This window comes from Malaya genurostris, chromosome 1 (assembly GCF_030247185.1).
Source record: "Malaya genurostris strain Urasoe2022 chromosome 1, Malgen_1.1, whole genome shotgun sequence".
Classification (NCBI taxonomy): domain Eukaryota; kingdom Metazoa; phylum Arthropoda; class Insecta; order Diptera; family Culicidae; genus Malaya; species Malaya genurostris.
Window position 1 is genome coordinate 49709959 of NC_080570.1, and position 20618 is coordinate 49730576.

The 20618-nt window shown below is 37.1% G+C and overlaps 5 protein-coding genes and 1 long non-coding RNA gene across 9 annotated transcripts; 4 read left to right on the forward strand and 2 right to left on the reverse strand.

Annotated features, from left to right (window-relative positions):
- Window positions 1-2290: 2290 nt before the first annotated feature.
- Window positions 2291-5050, forward strand: LOC131439137 (probable cleavage and polyadenylation specificity factor subunit 2). 2 transcript variants are annotated; one of them, XM_058609813.1, is made up of 3 exons: window positions 2291-2416; window positions 2478-2669; window positions 2817-5050. In XM_058609813.1, exons 2-3 carry the CDS (start codon window positions 2521-2523, stop codon window positions 5011-5013), a joined length of 2346 nt encoding a protein of 781 aa, XP_058465796.1. In that variant the 5' UTR covers window positions 2291-2416; window positions 2478-2520; the 3' UTR covers window positions 5014-5050. The 2 variants fall into 2 exon arrangements, with proteins under 2 accessions (XP_058465796.1, XP_058465786.1); XM_058609803.1 differs by lacking the exon at window positions 2291-2416 and having other exon boundaries at window positions 2424-2669.
- A 3095-nt stretch (window positions 5051-8145) lies between these two features.
- Window positions 8146-10961, forward strand: LOC131439147 (anaphase-promoting complex subunit 4). 2 transcript variants are annotated; one of them, XM_058609824.1, is made up of 4 exons: window positions 8146-8571; window positions 8635-8751; window positions 8805-8950; window positions 9011-10961. In XM_058609824.1, the coding sequence occupies exons 1-4, from the start codon at window positions 8445-8447 to the stop codon at window positions 10910-10912; spliced, it is 2292 nt and encodes a 763-aa protein (XP_058465807.1). In that variant the 5' UTR covers window positions 8146-8444; the 3' UTR covers window positions 10913-10961. The 2 variants fall into 2 exon arrangements, with proteins under 2 accessions (XP_058465807.1, XP_058465816.1); XM_058609833.1 differs by having other exon boundaries at window positions 8476-8576.
- Window positions 10962-11099: 138 nt separating this feature from the next.
- Window positions 11100-12078, reverse strand: LOC131439206 (histone deacetylase complex subunit SAP30 homolog). The gene is made up of 3 exons (XM_058609957.1): window positions 11704-12078; window positions 11418-11633; window positions 11100-11362 (listed from the first exon to the last, which is right to left on the reverse strand). Exons 1-3 carry the CDS (start codon window positions 11878-11880, stop codon window positions 11234-11236), a joined length of 522 nt encoding a protein of 173 aa, XP_058465940.1. The 5' UTR covers window positions 11881-12078; the 3' UTR covers window positions 11100-11233.
- Window positions 12079-13572: 1494 nt separating this feature from the next.
- Window positions 13573-14086, reverse strand: LOC131439219 (uncharacterized). 2 transcript variants are annotated; one of them, XR_009231083.1, is made up of 3 exons: window positions 13978-14086; window positions 13759-13920; window positions 13573-13691 (listed from the first exon to the last, which is right to left on the reverse strand). It is a non-coding gene; the product is annotated as an uncharacterized LOC131439219 (long non-coding RNA). The 2 variants fall into 2 exon arrangements; XR_009231084.1 differs by having other exon boundaries at window positions 13759-13892; window positions 13978-14081.
- A 1347-nt stretch (window positions 14087-15433) lies between these two features.
- On the forward strand, window positions 15434-16452 carry LOC131439200 (ribosomal RNA-processing protein 7 homolog A). Its single transcript, XM_058609944.1, has 2 exons — window positions 15434-15571; window positions 15689-16452. The coding sequence occupies exons 1-2, from the start codon at window positions 15544-15546 to the stop codon at window positions 16414-16416; spliced, it is 756 nt and encodes a 251-aa protein (XP_058465927.1). The 5' UTR covers window positions 15434-15543; the 3' UTR covers window positions 16417-16452.
- A 2206-nt stretch (window positions 16453-18658) lies between these two features.
- LOC131439193 (integrator complex subunit 15) lies at window positions 18659-20054 on the forward strand. The gene is made up of 3 exons (XM_058609931.1): window positions 18659-18883; window positions 18953-19254; window positions 19311-20054. Exons 1-3 carry the CDS (start codon window positions 18808-18810, stop codon window positions 20037-20039), a joined length of 1107 nt encoding a protein of 368 aa, XP_058465914.1. The 5' UTR covers window positions 18659-18807; the 3' UTR covers window positions 20040-20054.
- The last annotated feature ends 564 nt before the right edge of the window (window positions 20055-20618 follow it).

Sequence of the window (20618 nt, forward strand, 5' to 3'; positions counted from 1 at the left end):
ATTTTTTTCCTATCATAAAAAATCTGTAAATATGGCTACACTGTAGCCGATACGTTGGTATTTATTCCACAGGGCGAAAATTACGAGAAGGATGATTCGGAAGGAAGAATAAGAAGCCAGTTGTTAGGGCTTGTCTTAGATTACACCCAAATGGTTTCATTCTGGGAATGTTTCTCAGGATGACGATATTTCTCACACTAAAATTCATTTAGTTAATTTACAAGTGAAAATTTAGTTTCCCTTGCATAAACTTGCAATTCTCGGTTAATTTTCCAAAAGGGAGTATAGCAAGTGACAGTTTCTCTTTGTTTACTTTCTTTTCTATCAATTACCAAGCGGTTTCCACGTTTTTCACTCAACTCTTTGCATGAAATGATACCCGAAACTTTCGACTTTCAAACAGAATAGTGATATCAAAGAAAATCTTTTTAATCACATCACAATAATCGAGAGAGAGAGAGAGAGAGAGAGAGTGATTAAAGAGAAACTGTCACTTGCTTATACGCCCTAATGGAAAATTAACCGAGAATTATCATCCTCGCACATGAGCGCCTCTAGCTGTGAAAAAAAAAGTTAGATTTTATAAAATTATCAGTAGAATACATGATTATTTATTGTATAGTACATATTTTGTGTACAAGAAGTTATCACAGGCATCGACTAAGAAATTTTTTATCGCATGATGTTTGTGTTCGATCACAAGAAATAATTTGTATGCAGTGTCGAAGGAATTTATCAATAATCATTCCTTCAATAATGGCAAGTTTATTATACCTGAAAAATTATTATTAAATTCCTACAACTTTATTACACCTGAAAAATTATCATCGAACGAAACACAGTGTACAGTGTTCATTTCGTAAGTCTTCTGTTTTGGAAGCAAATTTGCAATTCCGATAAACTCAATAGAATGCAATTTTTCATGTATCATTTGATTAGGACCACTCGATGAACTTGGTCAGTCAGTTCAATTATGTTTTGAAACAAAACAAGTGTAAGATCGTTAAATACGTCGTAACTATCTAAGACCTGATAACTTAGGGCAGTATTTGTTCCAGTTTTATGTTAAAAGGTTCCAGTTTCTGATAGGCTGATTTTGATAACTCCGTCCAAACAACAAGAAAAATAAAAGTTCTTGCTGGGTTCATAGACAGTGTTGCTAAGTAGAAGGGAAATCATTGACTGAGTTATCAACATCTGTCATTATTCATCAATTATCTCGCTTAGTCAAATCAACTGAGCTCGATTTCAATCTTTCACGGCATAAAACAAGGACCAAATTTTTACATAGTATTAAAATTAATCATTAGAACCACATCGTATCTGTTGATTTTACAATGAATAAATAAATAAATAAATAAATTATTAACAATTGTCGTGGGGCTGAATTTTGTTGACACAAATAAATGCATATTAACATATCTAATCAATCAATCTGCTATCACTGTTACCGATACTTAATCTAGCCCTTGAAATATTTTCAGCATTTCTAAGGTTACGAAAAGAAAAACAATGAAGGATGAATAAAAAGCCAGTGGTCAGTTCTTGTATTAGGTAACTATAATACTGTTTGTTCATGTAGAATGAAAATCAAATTAATCTTCATGTTTCAATATTTCGAGTGGTTCTTGAAGTATGAAAGTAAAAATCAGTTAGGATTACTTTGATAAATAATAGATACTTTGTTTTTTATCCTACGGGAATTGCGGTATGTTAACATATGTTTATTTCCTTCTCAAACCTTTGGGGGAAAAATTATCATTAAAATTATTTACAAACATAACGGAGCTTAGGTTAGGTCATCCGGAAGCCTGATAAAGAAGTATGCGAGGGAAACAGAGAAGAGCACTGCTTACTGTATTCGTCTTTTGGTGGCAGGTTCATCTTCTCTTTAATTGAGCCACCTCCCAAATCAAAATGACTTGCGACACGAGTGATTGTGGGCATTTGTGCATTCGATGAGCGAAATCATATTTTTCCTCAATATAGAAACTCCACAGTTACTCACTTGTGGGTCCGCTCCCTTGTGACTGCTCATTCAATAGCATTTCAAATCAATTTTCCTGTGTGTCTTGATCAAATTACATAGCGTATACAGTACGTTGCAAACTAACTATGCCATTGCTACAATACATTTTAAGTAATTATCATTAACACTATGTTATGTCTGTTGATTACGCTAAAACAAATCAATAAATACAACATTTTGAAATTCGTTTTCTTATCCTCTGAGTTGATGTTTATTGTGGACACAAAAAGATTAAACGAGAATATCGTTGTGAATTACAACCGCTGGCATAAAAAATATAGAATCATCTTCTCTTAATTTGATTTTCATACGCAGGTGTCGCTACCGGTAGTTAAGTTTTGCGTTAATAATGTTTAGCGAGAATAAGCGTGTAAAGTGATTGAAGCGGTAATTCTGTAGTCTGTAAACAGATCGATTCTAAATTGTTTTATTTTATTTTTAATTACAGTTGTGGAAGCAAACTGATTTAATATACACCAAAAAAACTAATAATGACTTCGATTATCAAACTGCATGCTATTTCTGGGGCCATGGATGAATCACCACCGTGCTATATTTTGCAAGTGGATGAAGTACGATTTTTGTTGGATTGCGGGTGGGATGAAAAGTTTGATCCCAATTTTATAAAGGAGGTTAAAAAGTAAGTACCTACTTGTTTTTTTTTAAGTTGAATTGCAATTACCATTAAAGCACCTTAACAATTAAAGCTGTGGGCAGTAAAGGTTAATGCCAATAAAAAAAAAGTATTGTGTTGAACAAACACATTTTGACCTTTTTTCACTTGCAGATACGTTCATACAATTGACGCTGTTCTGTTATCTTATCCAGACGGTCTTCATCTAGGAGCGCTACCATACTTAGTCGGCAAACTAGGATTAAACTGTCCTATATATGCCACCATTCCTGTCTACAAAATGGGTCAAATGTTTATGTATGACCTGTTCATGTCCCATTATAACATGTACGACTTTGATCTGTTCACATTAGACGATGTAGATGCGGCATTCGATAGAATTATACAGCTCAAGTACAATCAGAGTGTCTCGCTGAAGGGAAAAGGGTATGGAATAACAATCACACCACTTCCGGCTGGACATTTAATCGGGGGCACAATATGGAAAATCGTCAAGGTCGGCGAAGAGGATATTGTTTATGCAACGGACTTCAATCACAAAAAGGAACGACACCTGAATGGATGTGAGCTGGAAAAGCTGCAGCGTCCCTCACTGTTAATCATTGATGCATTTAACGCACGTTACCAGCAGGCGAGACGCAGGGCGAGAGACGAAAAATTTATGACTAACATTTTGCAGACACTGCGAAACAACGGGAATGTTTTAGTAACTGTTGACACCGCCGGACGTGTTCTCGAGTTGGCACATATGTTAGACCAGCTATGGAAGAATAAAGAATCAGGATTGATGGCGTATTCGCTAGCTTTACTAAACAATGTCAGTTACAACGTGGTTGAGTTCGCCAAAAGTCAAATTGAATGGATGAGTGATAAGCTAATGAAAAGTTTTGAAGGCGCAAGAAATAATCCATTTCAATTTAAGCATTTGCGACTTTGTCACACAATGGCAGATCTCGCAAAAGTTCCAAGTCCTAAAGTCGTTTTGGCGAGCTCAGCTGACATGGAAAGTGGATTTTCGCGTGAACTCTTTGTCCAGTGGGCGAATAATGTGAACAATAGTATTATTATAACGTGCAGGTCCTCACCGGGAACATTAGCAAGAGATTTAATTGACAACGGTGGAAACGGAAGAAAAATCGAGATAGATGTGAGACGTCGAATTGACTTAGAAGGAGCAGAATTAGAGGAGTACATGCGAACCGAAGGTGAAAAGCATAATCGATCAATTATCAAAAGCGACCTGAACCTGGATAGTAGCTCTGATTCGGAAGACGAATTGGAAATGAGTGTAATTACTGGAAAACATGACATTGTCGTGAGACCGGAAGGACGTTCGCACACCGGGTTCTTTAAATCTAGCAAGAAACAGTATGCTATGTTCCCGTTTCATGAAGAGAAAATCAAATTCGATGAGTATGGTGAAATTATTCAACCTGATGATTATCGTGTGGTCGATACGGGCCCAGACGGGGTTGGGGAGGATAATAAAGAAAACTATCAAATCAAACCAGAAGATATTAAAAAAGAAAAAGACAGCGAGCTCACCGTGCTCGATAAGCCAACAAAATGTATCAGTAATCGTAAATTGGTGGAGGTTAACGCTCAGGTTCAATTTATTGATTTCGAAGGACGATCAGATGGTGAATCTATGTTGAAAATTCTATCTCAATTGCGTCCCCGCCGGGTAATCGTTGTGCGCGGTTCGTCATCCAACACCAGTCACATTGCCGAACACTGCCAACTAAACATCGGAGCACGAGTATTTACTCCCAGTAGGAACGAAGTAATCGATGCCACAACCGAAACGCATATCTATCAAGTGCGCCTGACTGAAGCTTTGGTTTCTCAGTTGGAATTCCAGAAGGGTAAGGACGCCGAAGTGTCATGGATCGACGCGCAGATTGTAATCCGTAATAAACAGTTCAGCACGGAGGCAGAAGTAGACGAAGAATCTCTCGGTCCCCTGAGCGGCATTACGAACAATGCTACTACCAACAATGTCATTGCAGCTGCCACAGCAGCAGCTACCGATGCTCCAATGGATGTCGATCAAGTGGACGGGTTGGAAGATAAAAGTGACAAGCAGATCCTCACACTAGAACCTTTGAAAAATGATGAATTACCGGCTCATAATTCCGTTTTTATCAATGAGCTAAAATTAATCGATTTCAGACAAGTTCTTATGAAGGCTAACATCAACTCAGAGGTCTCCGGTGGCGTGTTGTGGTGCAGCAATGGAACTCTGGCATTGAAACGTGTTGACACGGGAAAAGTTACGATCGAAGGGTGTCTTTCGGAAGATTATTACAAAATCCGTGAGTTACTCTATGAGCAGTATGCGATAGTGTAATATCAGCTGTAGAAAATAAATGCAATGCTTAGCATTACTGAGTTTTTTGCTTCTGATTGTCACTCGAATTTGGTGTTTCGTTTATCTATCACCCTGTATATCCGTATTATCTGTTTTATTGTAGATATATTTTCTCTTAGGCTGTGAACCATTTCGCGGTTAATCTTAACTTTTGGTTAAAATCTGACACTTGAGTGGTTATTTTGTTTCGAGTAGTAAAAATTTGACTAAAACTGCGGCCCATTTCAAAATTTGACGGACGGAAAGTTATTTGGGTTTATTTTCCACTGGAATTAATTCAACTAATGAGTTAGTATTAGAATTTTCAGTGCAAGATTTTTTTCAGTGTGGGAAAATAACCATCGATCTGTCAAAAATAACCATGCTCTCGAGCAGGGTTATTTTTTACAACATCAAATTAACCGCTCGAGTGTCAGATTTTAACCAAAAGTTAAAATTAACCGCGAAATGGTTCACAGCCTTAGTATCAAGCCTGCCCTGACATCGACGGTTTCTTTCGAGTTCTATTGAAAATCATTGTGATAGATCTTTTTTTTAACGTAGGACAGCGTCTTCGTTTTCTGGGGTGCAATATGGAAAAATCGGTATAAACACAGCGGTCAGGCTTTGAATATTTCCAACTTGACGATTTGTTCTGGGAGTACTTTGAAACGCCGTCGGAAGCGGTGGCCCCCGTACGCGAACCTGTAATCCACTCTCTTGGCTTCGCATTAGAAGACCGCATTCTTTTAAATTTATTTTCTAGTTTTTAAAGTACTTCCAGAACAAATCGAATCTAATGAAAATATGCACAATTGAAATTATGCCGAATGAAAATTATGCCAAACAACAATTATACCTAATGAAACAGTATGTCTTTTCATGCTATGCCAAATAACATTATGCCAAACAAATTTATGCCACACAAAACTCGGACAAATAACGTACATTCTTATTTGACATCGATCTATGTGAAACTTTTGCCATATCCACACTCATTCTTGTTTACGTTCCATCGACGAATACATACTTTCGAACGAATACGAGAAAGCCATTCATGTTTTCACTCGAATGTATTCGAACGCGACTCGTTTTCCACAAAGTTTTGAAATATCAGTCAATCGGATGTACGTTATTCGGCCGAAATTTGTTTGGCATAACTTTTGATTGGCATAATATCATTTGACATAATATAAAAAGACACACTCAGCCGGTTTCGCCTAGGTGGCTTCGTTTATGTGGCTGCGCCATATTGATAGACATATAACACATATTCACCTAAAATTGAATGTAAAAATCGAGCACTAATCAGAACACCTGTAATCCAAGTGTTTTCGGCCTTAATGTATTTCATCCTTTCGAAGTACTCCCAGAACAAATCAAATACCTAGGGAAATATACACATTTTTTTATTTAAAAGATATTTTTATTCAGGCCTATTTGCGTACAAGCTTTACGTGGCCGATTGAGCCGATTTTTTAAATAATTTTTTTTTGAGTTGAATCTCGTTGTCACTCTTTTTCTAGGAGGAGAGGAGCTTCGATTTCCCTCCTGCGAGGATTGAGGGGCACTTCGTTCGTGGTTCGTCTCGTTATCCATTGCCGCATCGGTGGTATTGTTGTTGATTTCGTTGCTAGTTGCTGTAGATGCGCTTTGTTGTACATTGTTTGCAGTTGCTGGTTGGTTGGATGGTAAGCTGTTAACTGCAGCTGGTGTACTTTGTTCTATAGGGGATACGTTGGATGGTTTCGTTGAAGGGGATACTTCCCTGTTGTTGGTGACTGTCATAGCTGTATTGGGGTTGCTTAGGGTTGGTGTGAAGGAAGCACCGTTGTCCTTTGGTGTGGTTGTCTCCTTGTCCAGTTTATCACATGGCTTACCGTAGTGAACAGCTTTTTGGCAATATTGACATGTGGCCATCTGATTGTCATAGGTAACAAGTGATTTGCACGGAATTCTTGTATCTTGACCGAAAATCACATAAGAAGGTATAGGCCTCTTCAAGTGTATGCGTAATAAACGTACGCCATTTAGAATACCGGGGGAAAAATTCCTGCACTTTTCTTTTTTGATAGAGAGAATCTCACCGTATTGGGACATAGTTTTGCGAATATATGAATCGGTGACGCTTGAGGGAAGATCATGCACACGCACTTCTGTAGCACTATTTTCCATATATACTGGAATGTTGTACTTAATGTTCTCGTGCTCCACATAGTGCACATTGTTATTGTCTTTTGCGAATTGAATTGCATTCAACTCTATAAAACTGGATGTAAACAACATTAGTTGTCTAATTGCATTGAAGTAAATGCACGCGTTTAATGTCAAGATGCATTTGCTCCTTAAGCAAACCTTCAAGTTCTCGTATCGAAGGTCGAATTTTGCACTGCCTGAGTCAACAACAATTGTATTCTTTCGTGTCGGCGGTAGCTTTTAGTTCATTTGGTTCACTCATTTCGAGGTCGTTCTATTGTTCACTACACAATACTGTACTTGGTTTCTTCTGTTCCGAACGTAAGCGGTTTTGATTTATCGACTGACTTGGATGAGATGTGAAAGCGAACTGATATACACAATTGAAACTGTGCCAAATAACTCTATGCTATATTCATATGTAACCTTTGATTTTGTTAGTGTTATGCGGAATACAAATGAAATACGATCGAAAAATCAATACGTCGTTATTTAGAATAAGGGTGTATGTTTTTCTATTTTATGCCGAATGACATTATGCCATACAGATTTATGTCTAATAAAAGTTATGCCAATCAAAATTCGGCCAAATAACGTACTCTCCAGTGAATCAGTTCCTCAAATAAATGCTAAGCCATGAAGAAATCATTAATACCGTTTTCGTTTATTGATCAGAGCAGCCCGAAAGCTGACCCAGAGTCGCCCAAACAACGTTTGATATGTTTGTTTTAGCAACCTGAGGTCGCTCTAGATCGGACTCTAATCGCATAGTTTCGCTCTGAAAATTTTCTCGGGTCGCATCACGCATCCAGCTGAGTTTGTTTATTTTTTCTTTTTTTCATGAGTTGTTGTTTAGGGCGCGTACCACGTGTTCGTTTCACTCGGAGTCAGAGTAACCCGCGTCTAGGTTCAAAAACGAAAACGGTATATGCCAGTTTAATTTCGAACGATACGTGTATTCGAACATCATTCGTACGGACAAAAAGTCCTATTCTCGTTTACAGACGAAATGACGTGGTTTGGATTAGTCAGTTACGAATCAACCGTTCAAATACAACGAAAACAGTTTATATCAGTGTACAATCTGACAGCTCTGAACAAATAATCGATTAATGATTTGCGGCAAAGAAAAGCATTTTGTTTCAATATAATATATGTTGCATTGGAACTGTTGACTGTTGATAACGATTTCCGCCGATTGAGAACAAACTTACCGGCGAAATTCTGTGATAAATATGTCATTTAAATACCCTGCGAACAGAAATCAAATTAAGCAAACAGGCAATAAGAATGTAGGCTACCGAGTGGATATTCTCAAATGGAGCGATAGGATGGATTTGTTGGCGATCGGGAACGATAAAGGTTTGGTAAACATTCACGAACGTCAAGTTTGTCCTAATCTAATTAAATTTGAAATAATCGTAGGTGAAGTAATACTGCATCGACTGAAATGGCAGAAGGTTTGGCAATTGGCTCCCCCAGAAGATGGACTTCGAGTACGTGGGATTTCTTGGAGACCATTGGAAAAAGTCATGGCTATCGGTTAGTGATTGTAGTTCGATCACATTATTTTCTTTCGTTAATATCAAATTTAGCTTACAGCAATGGTACGATTCTTCTAATAAACATAGAGAACAAGGAAGAAATCTACAGCTTTGATGTGAAATCAGATATATCTTGTATAAACTGGACGGAGAATACGAATGAAATTCCCGTGAATGACACCAGCGGTGATGCTATTGTAAGGATGATGTACAAATTTTTAGTTATTTCACAAAATTTGCTATCGTTTTGATTCTAGAATGATTACACTACATTTCTTCCACCTCTACCGAGTCTAAATTCGTTATCTTCTACGGCAAAGTCGAGCGATTATAATACACTTAAGTTTTATTCCAAGCAAATACTGAATTTGTTGATCGTTGGAACCACTAGCGGACTAGTACATCTGTCCGTATTTGGAATGCTGGCATGTTGCGAGATCGACCTGTTCGAACAGTTTGGTATTCATCCCGGAGATGCAATAATCAAAGATGTCAAAATGAGTTCTACTTTTAAACAGTTGTTTGTTGCAATTGAACGATTAGGCATGTTTGAGCTGATTGTGTTCGAGAACGATATATTGCAGAGGTATTCAAATTCTTTGCTGAATTTAGCAATTAAGCACGCCCATCTTTTGAGTACGATGGCATACATTAACGATACAATCGAATGCATAGTAGAAGCTTGGGAAACAGTTCTTCTAGAAATGGACAACAAACTTACCAAATATGCAAACAGTCAACCGCAGGGTTCAATTGCTGCTGATTTTTTGGAGCTACTTATGTTTGGTTGTACGTCTCCAGCTCTAGAACAATTTTTGCTCAAAGATTTGACCGAAAAAGGCTTGAAAAAGTTAGGTAATAGCATTGAACTGAGTTATTCAACGATTCAAAAACTGGTGGTCAAACCATTGCACACAGCAATTTGTAGTATGTTTTATCATTTGAACTCGTTGCAAGGAATGATTAGCAACGTATATTACTATAAGCCTCTGTTGGGTGATGTGACCAATGAGGCGCTGATCAACTGCGGAGCGTTCCTGATCAAGGCTTATGAATTGCAGCAAACAATTGATACTTCCACGAGAGACTTCAAAATATTCTTCCGTTGGCTGTACATCGTAATTGTTCGCCTAATGGACGAAACTTTACCGGAAGATAATCCATCAGTGACACAGCAAGAAATCAACTATCTAGCGGAGTTTCTTGACAATTTTGATGTGAGTCACGTAGAAATAAATGAAACTGGGGATGAACTGGTCGCGCCGGAAAAGAAACGAAGGTTCAATCTCGAACGTGTGGGACAGTACTTAGAAGACAAAATGCTCACCTTTCCGTCGAAGGCAGATGCATCTAATCAATGGGCTAAGCTGTTGGAGCAAAATGATTGTCTTAAAACATGTAAGCTCATATACCCCCATCACGACAACAGTTCCTTGGTTCAGCAAAACAATTTATTGAAGGCTAGCATCGAAAAAATCTTTGAAAACCCGATCGCTGTAATTGGGCAGGACTTCAAGCAGAAAAGCGTCCTTCGTATGCATAGCGAAGATACCAGTGCAACTTTTTCACGTGTAATCTCTCATATTAGCGCCGAGGGAGGCGAATTTTCCTTGTTCGCTGTTCTCGACTCTGCAAACAATCTTATATTAGTGGAATGTGATCGAACATCGTTGATTCGTTCAATCTGTCTTCGTTTCAGCGAAAAATCATACTTCGATACACGATTTTCGTCACTTGGTGAGCTGACATTTAAACATCTTCAATTCTACAACGAAGACACATTATCGATTCTACTGCGAGCACAAATCACTGAAAGTCATTCTGGTAGTTACCTGTTTCAACTGGCGCTCCAGCGAGTGAGGGAACTTTTCGAGGCGATTCCTTTTACCAGTAGTCAGTTAATTGACAAAAACAGTAGCTGTTGCCGAACGGTGAACGCTTACACATTGCTAGAGGAAGGATCCCTCAAATATTTAGAAGGAATCGAAGCATCTTTGATTGCCGTTTCCGGCACGAGAAATGTCGCCTCAGTGTTGTCGGAATCGCGGAAGACTATACGCATTTACGATATGGACGCGCAGGAGGAGGATGATGAACTTGGAGATACGTCGTTGAATAACAGCAGTTTGGACAATAGTAAGGATTCGATACACGCGTGAGAAAGCGAAATGAAATTCACTAATGGCAATATATAATTTTCATACTGGACACCGTTTTGTTATTTATACTAGTACTAGTTCGGATAGTTCTCAAGAACATTATTTGTAGCATTTCCAAGAAACTTCGGATACCCAATAAAGTAAACTTATTTTTCGATTTGTCGTAATGCGAGATTGTTCAACTTATAATAGATGGTCGATTTTCAATCAGCAAAGACGTTTTATAGCATGAACAGAACAACATTGTCTTAGGGATAAAAAAGAGAACACGGTTCTAGTCATGATACCTTAATTACTCACACATTCGAATGCCAATCACTTTCATGTAGCTTCACTACTGACGTTATTCTTCTGATCCAGTTTGTTGGAATTTGATTTCACCATGTAAATGAAATATGTAAGAATTTCTTTTTCTTTGATCGGAATTGTTTTGAAGTGTTTCATGATATTCTAGAAATCAATGGGTAAAATAATATTTATATGATTGTACTGAATATGTGCATACCTCCGACAGTTGCGCCTTGTTAATACCAGGCTTGGTAGATACTTTGTAAAAACGCTTGTACCGTCTGAGTGTGTTCACTTGCAATTGATACAGATCCACTTCGGGAAGATCAGTATCTGTTTCATTGCTATCATCTTCGGAATCGCGACGACGGCGTTTTGTTCGTGCACACTGAATGCGACCTTTGTGAAAATCACAAATATAGATGTGACGAGCCTAAACAAAAAGTACGTATTTTATCAGAATGAAGATATAATTTTTAGTTATTCAAATAAAAGATACATACTGCTGAATCGATACTGAGCTTAAGTCGTCTCTGGGTTACAGTTTTGTTAATGCGCTTACTGAATGATGCATTTCCAGCCTGGTTCCGACATCGTTCGCCGTCGTCCAAAAGACAGCAAACCTGATCCGCGGGGCCTCGCGAATCCTCCTCTCCAGTACTAAAACCATTATTGTTCATTGTGTACTTGAAACTTTAAAATAATCAATAACTTCGTAATTTTGCAGATTAGTACATTTTCCAACAAATCGGAAAACCAAACTCATGTACTCAGCCGGATAGTACGAATGATAACAGTACTGAACGTACTATATATTTATATATATTACAACTTTTCTGCCGAAAGCTTATAAACACTATACTCTTGCTCATACAATGGCTTCTTTCGGTACACACCTGGCTGCCAGTTCTGCCAAAAGTGGGTTCTTTTCGGGATTAATAAATCAACACTTTACTAACAAAAAGGCGAAATTATATACGGAAAAATCGGCATTTTGTTAGATAGATAGTTTTTGTTAGATAACTTATGTCGTTTTTAATTGAGAACACTCGTGGAGTGTTTTGCTCGATTCGTGACCTTTTCGTGCAGTCGGGCAATCAAAACAGGTGCACTGTGTTTCATTGATTTGCACCGCACGAAAAAAATGCACTTTCGGGGCAATTCGCGGGCAACTATTTTGCACCCGTTTTCTTTTCCGAGCAGCATGCGTGCAAACCAAAATTTACAAAACCGTTTCATTGATCGGCTGTCAGGGCAAAACACTGGCACCGAGCGAGTGGAATCAATGAAAAACGACATTAGTGTTTGTTTTCTATATAAATTCAAAATGTTGTTCGGGTTTTAAACATCTACAGCTCGTACAAATTCTCAAGAAATTTTTTTCGATATCACTACACACAGGCAAAAAAATATATGGAATTTCATAATGATATTGTATGGTTTTTAGTCACAAGAATCTCGTATGCGAATCATGAAACCGACTTATGAAGTCACAAAAATTGGAATTCCAATAAAAAGGTTTATAAAATTCATACGAAATTTCTAGGAACATTGTGCGAAACATCTATAACAAACATAACTTTTCTCGTATACTGTGGAATTCATAAGTTGTTCGTATTAAAACTATAATAGTGATAGACGAGATGTATATTGCTGAGTCATAAACATTATAATAAAGGTATATTATTAATATTAATCTTTTGAAATGGTGATTTTGGTGATTGGTGGTGCACATTTCATCGATAACAAAAATGCCCTAGAGCGCAACGTATTGTGTCTCAGAATGAAAACGATAGTGATCAATTGTGTCATTCACGAGAAATAAGTGTCTGAACTAGAGATGGGCAATTCGTTCGCGAACGGTTCAAAAGAACTAGTTCCTTTGAGAGAATGAACCAGCTGTAGTTCTTTTTTCGAGAACGGTAGTTTTCCAGTTCAAAGTCGTGGGATCTTTTTTTTTGAGCTCGCTAAACATTTTTTCAATATAGGTACACTCAGGAAAATAAAATGGTAACTGTTACTATATAGAGGGCCAACTTGACCATGAGCGTATAGTGGTTTTCAGCCGACTATGAAATCAGATGATTTCAACAATGATCAAGTTCATGTTTACTATGAATGGTATCGGCTCTAGAATAGTAATATTGAACAGTGTATTGTATGAATAACTAATACGATTGAGATGGTTAGCCTATTTTTTTTACATTGTAGTTCTTGCTATAACCAGAGTCATGGTATTTTTGACATTTCACTTCTAGTTATTTCGAAACTAAAGGCAGTGGTTGATTCAACAATGCTGAAGATCAGCAAAACATGAGCTAATGTTAAAAAGTTTTATGAATTTAAATTCTAAAATAAGAACAACAAAATAATTTCATTAAACTCTATTTTATTTTCGCATCAAATCAAATGATAATATACCTGGTGGAATATTGCTTAGCATTGCTTGATAGCATCAGTTGATTCAAGGTTCTGTCCGGTGGAGTTTTTCCTGAAGCAGGAATTGGCAGCAGGAAAGAAATTATTAGCCAAGTCCAGATGCAAACCTCGATACTCACCTGCGACTTTCCTTGTGATACGAGCGAATTGAATCCGGGAATCAAATGATAATCTTCCTTTTCATCAATCGCTTGATGTTGTTTCTACAGCGACCGATAATGAATAATAAACCGTATACGAGATGTTGATTTCACTGGAAAACATAACAGTTGCCGGAAAAACTATTGAAAAATTGAATTTCAACCTCGGAAACTAGTAAGGCTACAAACTTTACCTACCTGCAAGACCTACCAAAGTACACAGTCACAATATAGAATATTTTGTTCAAATCCATCACCCAGGTACGAAATTTTCTGCTAAATTAGATTAACTTTATGTGACAATAACACTACACCCGTTCATTGACAATTTGTATAGTCAGCACAAATGTAATACATAGTAGGTTGAAAAACACTATACGATAATGTGCTTACTACATAAATTCTGTTGATATGGACTACATGAATAGTGTTTTCAAACTTCATAATCGTCTTTTAAACCATGTATCTAATTATGGTAACATTATTAAACTGTGGACATATTTACATGGTAGCGATAACTATTTAGCTCCTCATATATACAAGGCTCGAGAGCAATTTCACCTTACTAGAAATTGTGATTTTAACTATCTGTTCTTATATTTGAGATGACTACCATTGTCAGGATGACCATGCCAGAAAAGTCATAAATACAAATAGTTTAGTCAAGTCGTAGTCTTTGTTGTCTAGTAATTTATACAATACAGATGGTGAATAGTCATATATCATGGTTGTTGCTACTATTTAAGCGTATAGTTGAAATGACAATGGAAAACAGTTTACGGTTACTATGGTATTTTGCTCAGTGTAGTAATAAGAAAGTTTCATCACAAAACCTCAGTTCTACTTCGAGGAACTTTTTTTTGCACGCTTAAGCTTACAAAAGTAAGTTCTCGTTTAATCTTTGAACAAACAAACCAATTATGAATAGAATGAACGAACGGCTCTGGAGAACTAGTTCTTTCAACAGAACTCTGCATCACTGAACGGTTCTTCTAAATGAACTGTTTTGCCCATCTCTAGTCTGAACTGTAGTGAGGTACGTGTTATGTTGTGAGTGCCCCTTGTAATAAATTTCATTCAGCCATCTGACACCTGTATTTTAGCCCCAGCCATTTGAAAGTACACCGATTGCGTCGAGCCACAAACACTGCGATTTTTTAATACTCATCGCGACTCTCAAATTGCGAAAATCACTACAACTTGATATCCCAAAATACTATCTGCTGTATTTTAGGTAAACCAACTAGTTATTCTGAGAGAATCGACCTGAAATTCTCTATTTTTCGTGCAATAAACAAGGTAAAGCGTAAAACAATTGCTTTACTAGTTGCTTATTTACGTTGCAATCAGCTGATTTTGAAGTTCCGATATAGATCTCAACAAGATGGCGTCGTGACAGGGAGCCGGTTTTATTGGTATTAAGCTCTTCAATGCAGTTCAAGTTCAAGTACTGAACAAATGATGCTTTTACATACCGTAAGGGACTTCATTAAAAATGTAGCTTTTGAAGCATTTTGAATTATTACAGAATCAAAAATTGTTGGGATTTGCAGTTTCGCCCTTCTTTGAAATGGTCATGAAAAAAGAATAAAAACAATAATACGTTTTGTTGCAGTGTGTTAGCTTGCCAAACGAAAATAAAAAAAAATAAATAATTTTAGTGGTGAATATTAGTATTTACAAACTATACTCGTGTTCATATTTTTTTGGTAAAATATCCATACATGTGATTTTTCACTCTTTATTAGATTGATTTAAATAGCGATGTATTCAAACGTTGAGGACTTTACAGGTAATAATATAATTGTTTCGATTTTGTGCAAATTGAAAAAAGCTTATTGCTAGATTCGATTCTTTCCTTTTTATAAGTAAAGTGGAATCAATTTGTACTTACAATGTTTGATTTTAGAAATTCCTCTGAAATACGAGTCTACTGACACTGCCTTTCATTATGTGTTTGCAAAAGAAAATATATGCAAAACGATAAATACGACAAAACCAGCAGGAAGAACGCTTTTTGTTTTGAATGTACCACCCTATGCAACACCAGAATCTCTGAAGACGGCATTCAGCTCTACAGGACAGGTTGTCAACGTCATGGTTCAGGAAAAGCCATCCGAGGAATGCGATGAAGCTATCGATACGATTGACCGGTTCAAAGTGTGTTATGTCGTGTACGAAAAAGCATCGGCATTGAGGAGGTTACTTAAATCAAGAAAATTAAACGAATTGAATTTGGGTGGTAATCTGCTGACTGGAATTGATAAATGGACCAAAGCATACCAGGAACGTATTCCCAATCCGGTGGTATTACAGCAGGAGATCAATGAGTATATGGCCGGGTATGATCAACAAATATCCGAAAAAAGGGCACAGCAAGAAACTTTACCTGATGATGATGGTTGGATAACTGTATCAAAAACAAATGCAAATACATTTTCCCAAAGAGAAGCTACAGTTCACAAATTGGAAGAAAAAATTAGTAAGGGACGTAAGCGGAAAGAACTGAAGAATTTTTACACTTTTCAAATTCGAGAGGCGAAAAAGAGCGATATTGTTAGTTTGAGAAAGAAGTACGACAGAGACTTGAAAAAGATGCAGCAGGTTAAAAAGACCAAGCGATTCAAACCGTATTGAAAAGATAGCTGAATAATAAACGTTATATTTGCGAAATGCTTGATTTTCATCAAATTTTTATGATGTATTCTGTCCTGAGCAGTTTAATTTTATAATGAACAAATATGTGTTTTTTATAAAGTAGATAATCGATTATTGAATAGAAACGGATGCTTTGAGAGCATTGTTGATGTCTCATAGTGTCATCCGTCGTCTAATATGACGTATCCGGCGTCCAAAAAATGCCGCGCGATATCCATCTTCGACGCGGGGTTTTTCAAACGTGCACACTAAGGTTTGATTCCGTTGTTCGGTAATTTTTTTGACGAAAACTGTCGGTAATCAATAGAAATTACCAATATTTCAGTACATGAATTTCATTTTACAATAATTAAGCAATTTTCCACCGGACGATCGGTTTTACGCAAGTTTTCATCACAGAATTCTGTAAATAGATATACCGTTCATACGGTAAATCTGAATAAACGCCGAGTACGGTAAAACCATATCGTCCGTATGGTAAAATTGTCTCCCAATAACCGAACTTCTGTAAATACTGGTTTTCGTGAAAAATAACTTTCAAACAGTTATTAAAATTTTCAGTATGTGTCCTTTTATTACCCAAACATAAACAAAATCTTGAAGAATTCGTCGAATGGAATGAGGTACAAGTGCACAAGTTTTTAAAACATTAGAACTACTCAAACAGTTTACGGTAGTTGTTTGACAATTCGGCAATAACCGATCGATCGGTAATCAATTCAATTACCGAACGTTCAGCTGTTGAAAATTTGGTTAAAAATTACCGAATTCGGCGAAATTTTCTAAGTGTGTGAACATAGTTGCTTCACTGTATTTGCCAACACAATTTCAACGGATAGAGCTGTCAATTTTTGTCTTTTGACTCAAGGCTTACTATGACTGATGCTGCATGGCTAGTTTTGTCAGTGCGGGTGAAGGAAATCCGATGAAAATTCGACAATGTTTGCTTATTTTTAAAATGAAAACGTTATGACAATTTACTGTACTCAAAACTTTCAAGGTAAAACTACAAGCTTTCGATTTATATTGGAAACTTTAGAGAATTTACAATAATGACTCCGTAATAATCAAAAGAGAAAGTAAACAAAAAGAGGCTCTCATTTGAAGTTAGGCCCTTTTGTCGTGGAACTATCGAATTAAATTAATCTTGACGTCGACTGAATTTGGTTGATCATCTGAATCGTGTTGATTGCAGACGTTTCCTGATGAAAACAAACCAATCTCATTTGCATTTGTGGTTGTAAGTGAGTAGCCAGAAAGCCTAATACTTGGCCAGGCCGGTGGCAAGGATAGGGCGCTCCAGCAAGTGCTATCATAGCCAACATCTTGGGCATTTGGTGGGCAATCAGAGCGCTTAGAGTATGGTGAACAAACATTCGAGCATTTCCATCCGAGTACAATCTTAATTTCCTTATCGTAGTGATGATATTCTGATCGATAATTTGCGGGGAAGTGCTTTAAAGGGTACTGAAAAAACAAGTAGTTTGTAATATCCAATTTTTTTGTTAGACATTATTCTTCATTGTTTTGGTTTTTGCAGAATGATGCTGGCCACAGTCTCATGACGTCATAGCAGAGAGCTGTACTTGGCACCAGGCTCACAAATTTTTAATATTCGCAGACAGGGTTTCAAAAGTCTAGATGTGAAAAAAAAATCTGCAGTCAGCAAGCATGCCTTGCTGACAGTAATTTCTCTATTAAGTATGACACACAAAACTGATTTGGCGTGCAAAAACAAAAAAACAGGTCGCGACAATGTACATTTGGACGAAAGTCTGCGAAAAACTCGATTTTCAAGTCTGCACAAAAAAAAAATGTCTGCAGCACTATACCCGAAATCTGCAGATTTACAGACAAATCTGCAGATCTGGCATCTCTGGTTTCATATGTCAAAATAACAGTTTTATAAATCATGATGTAGAATTAACACTGGTGGAGAGATGCAGCGGTTTTGCATGTGTTTGTAATTTTCTCACGTAATAAAGTATGGGCTCGGGATCCACGAGAGTAAACATTAGAACAAAACATGGTTCAACATTCTATTTCAGAGCTAAAATGTGGTGTTTTCAGGTATGCAGTTTAATTTCTCTAAGGTATCAAGTATTTCCGTCTTGTTTAATGTTTACATTTCTCTTCCCCATATCTTATCGTTAAAAAAATGAGAGCCGCACTCAACATAGATAAATCTCGTCACCTGTCCATTTACCATCGTGCTTGTAAACAGTAAATCGCGTTTAGCAGAATCCGCCGAATATATTTAAACAAAAAATAACAAATATCGAGGAATACATGTAGAATTTGAACAGTTGACAGCTAAATAGTAAATTCTTTAGCAACTATTTATCCGTACCGTTTAGATTAAATTTCAAAATGACCAGCCAGGAGCGACAGATTTTACGGAAAATGGAGTTTCCTGATATGGCTCGGGAAGCACTTCCTATAATAGGTAATTACTAAAGCTCCTACAACAATTTATTCCACACCACGATGGTTTATCTTATATATCAATTCGCAGAAAATCTCATTATTAATCGAAATAAACACGACACCGCGATGGACCTTATAGCGGAGTTTGTGTTTCACGAGCGAAAAGAAGATCTTCGCAACCCACAACAATATCAAAAACAACCTGTAGTTCCCAAATTATCTTCGATTGAGGAATTTCAATTAGTGTTGGTTTTATGCAACTTTTTCTCTCGGCCTGGTCCGGATGCTACCCGAAACGCTATATTCTTTTCATTATTTGGAGGTTCTATCGGAAGAACCAGTGTTCTAAATAAACTGATAAGCACAGCAGTCTCTGGATCGATTGCACCAGTAGGAATAAATGCAACTATTTGCATGTATTTTTTACTTATCACAATTGTTTTCAGCTCCTGTGTGCTGCGGGTACCTGGATGCAACAACTCGGATGTACTTCACCATTAAGTTTGGAATTAGCCCAATGCATTGTGAAAGACTTTATCGTTTTCTCTAGTAAATCTTCGGAACAACTGAAATCATTGCCAATGGTAGCGCCTCGTTTCGCGGCAAATTTTATGACAGCAGTGACCGATCTTTATCTGAACGGAGGAAAGGGTCAACTGTTGGCACCACCGGATCTTCTCTTGGATGTTATCACCGAATGGGTATCGGAGAATCCTGCTTTGTGTCTTGCTTCTCAGCAACCAATGGCACTACCACCGGGAGCAATCGCCATGCCCGTGGTGACACCACTATCTGGATTGATTCGTTGGTGTGTTCTTTCGCTTCTAATCACCAATAAACAGGATTTGTATAGTAAACTTCATCTAGCCGTACTACAAAGCTTGCTGGAAGCTACTCCACCTGCTACGGCACCACCAAGTGCACTCAATGCGCAACATTTAGGTTTAATCGTTAATTCACTGCAGATTGAAATGGACTCGATGCTTAAAAGAGGAAAAACTCTTAACGAAGAATACATCCACAGCTGCCTTGAACGATTTGCTCAAGCCGTACAGGTAGGACTAACCTCCAGATGTATATTTGGAAACATTCCACAGTTAGTGTGTCGACTAGAAACACTTCCTAGCAAAAATAAATTGCTTCAGATTGTAATAAATGCAAATACAACAGCTTAGGAATATTTTTAAATCTTCTATTCATTTACAAGGTGAACAAGTTTTGCTAAAATGATTTCCGGGGATAAAATTTTGTGGAAAATACCAAAACCGACAATGAAATTGATGTAAACATCGTTTCAATACTGACTTGGGTTCAAACATGGTTGCAATAGTTTTCGCATTTGATGTTTTTATCCGGTTGCTGCATTCTAAAATACTAGAATGCGATTTCCAAACTAAGTTTCACTCATCCGATTTTTGCATTCAGCAGTTAGAGAGAAAAATGTTCTTTTGAAGAACAAGTTCTGAATAACGATACTTTACAAGTGCAAGATTTGCCCTTTTCAAAAGATAGATTAATTTTGGAAAAACAAAGTTTGCAAAGTGACTTTTTGTGACAAAGTCTCCATGTCCAGAAAGTTTCATTTCTGCGAATACGATTTGGCGTGAAATATACGCCGCCGCCATTTTTTTAACAAACATGAAAACGAGCACATATTATTTTTTTTTGTAAGACTATCCCAAGTAACGTTCTAAATTTTCTTAAATCTTGTGTCTTGAATGCTACATAATGAATCTCTCATTGAAACTGTAAAC

Coding starts and splice junctions, on each gene's coding strand:
- LOC131439137 (XM_058609813.1), top strand. CDS start 2,521: ATGACTTCGATTATCAAACTGCATGCTATTTCTGGGGCCATGGATGAA. Junction 2,670..2,816: donor TTTATAAAGGAGGTTAAAAA/GTAAGTACCTAC, acceptor TTTCACTTGCAG/ATACGTTCATACAATTGACG.
- LOC131439147 (XM_058609824.1), top strand. CDS start 8,445: ATGTCATTTAAATACCCTGCGAACAGAAATCAAATTAAGCAAACAGGC. Junction 8,572..8,634: donor GGCGATCGGGAACGATAAAG/GTTTGGTAAACA, acceptor AAATAATCGTAG/GTGAAGTAATACTGCATCGA. Junction 8,752..8,804: donor GGAAAAAGTCATGGCTATCG/GTTAGTGATTGT, acceptor TATCAAATTTAG/CTTACAGCAATGGTACGATT.
- LOC131439206 (XM_058609957.1), bottom strand. CDS start 11,880: ATGAACAATAATGGTTTTAGTACTGGAGAGGAGGATTCGCGAGGCCCC. Junction 11,634..11,703: donor AGCTCAGTATCGATTCAGCA/GTATGTATCTTT, acceptor CTTTTTGTTTAG/GCTCGTCACATCTATATTTG. Junction 11,363..11,417: donor ACAAGGCGCAACTGTCGGAG/GTATGCACATAT, acceptor ATTGATTTCTAG/AATATCATGAAACACTTCAA.
- LOC131439200 (XM_058609944.1), top strand. CDS start 15,544: ATGTATTCAAACGTTGAGGACTTTACAG. Junction 15,572..15,688: donor AAACGTTGAGGACTTTACAG/GTAATAATATAA, acceptor GTTTGATTTTAG/AAATTCCTCTGAAATACGAG.
- LOC131439193 (XM_058609931.1), top strand. CDS start 18,808: ATGACCAGCCAGGAGCGACAGATTTTACGGAAAATGGAGTTTCCTGAT. Junction 18,884..18,952: donor GGAAGCACTTCCTATAATAG/GTAATTACTAAA, acceptor ATCAATTCGCAG/AAAATCTCATTATTAATCGA. Junction 19,255..19,310: donor TCTCTGGATCGATTGCACCA/GTAGGAATAAAT, acceptor AATTGTTTTCAG/CTCCTGTGTGCTGCGGGTAC.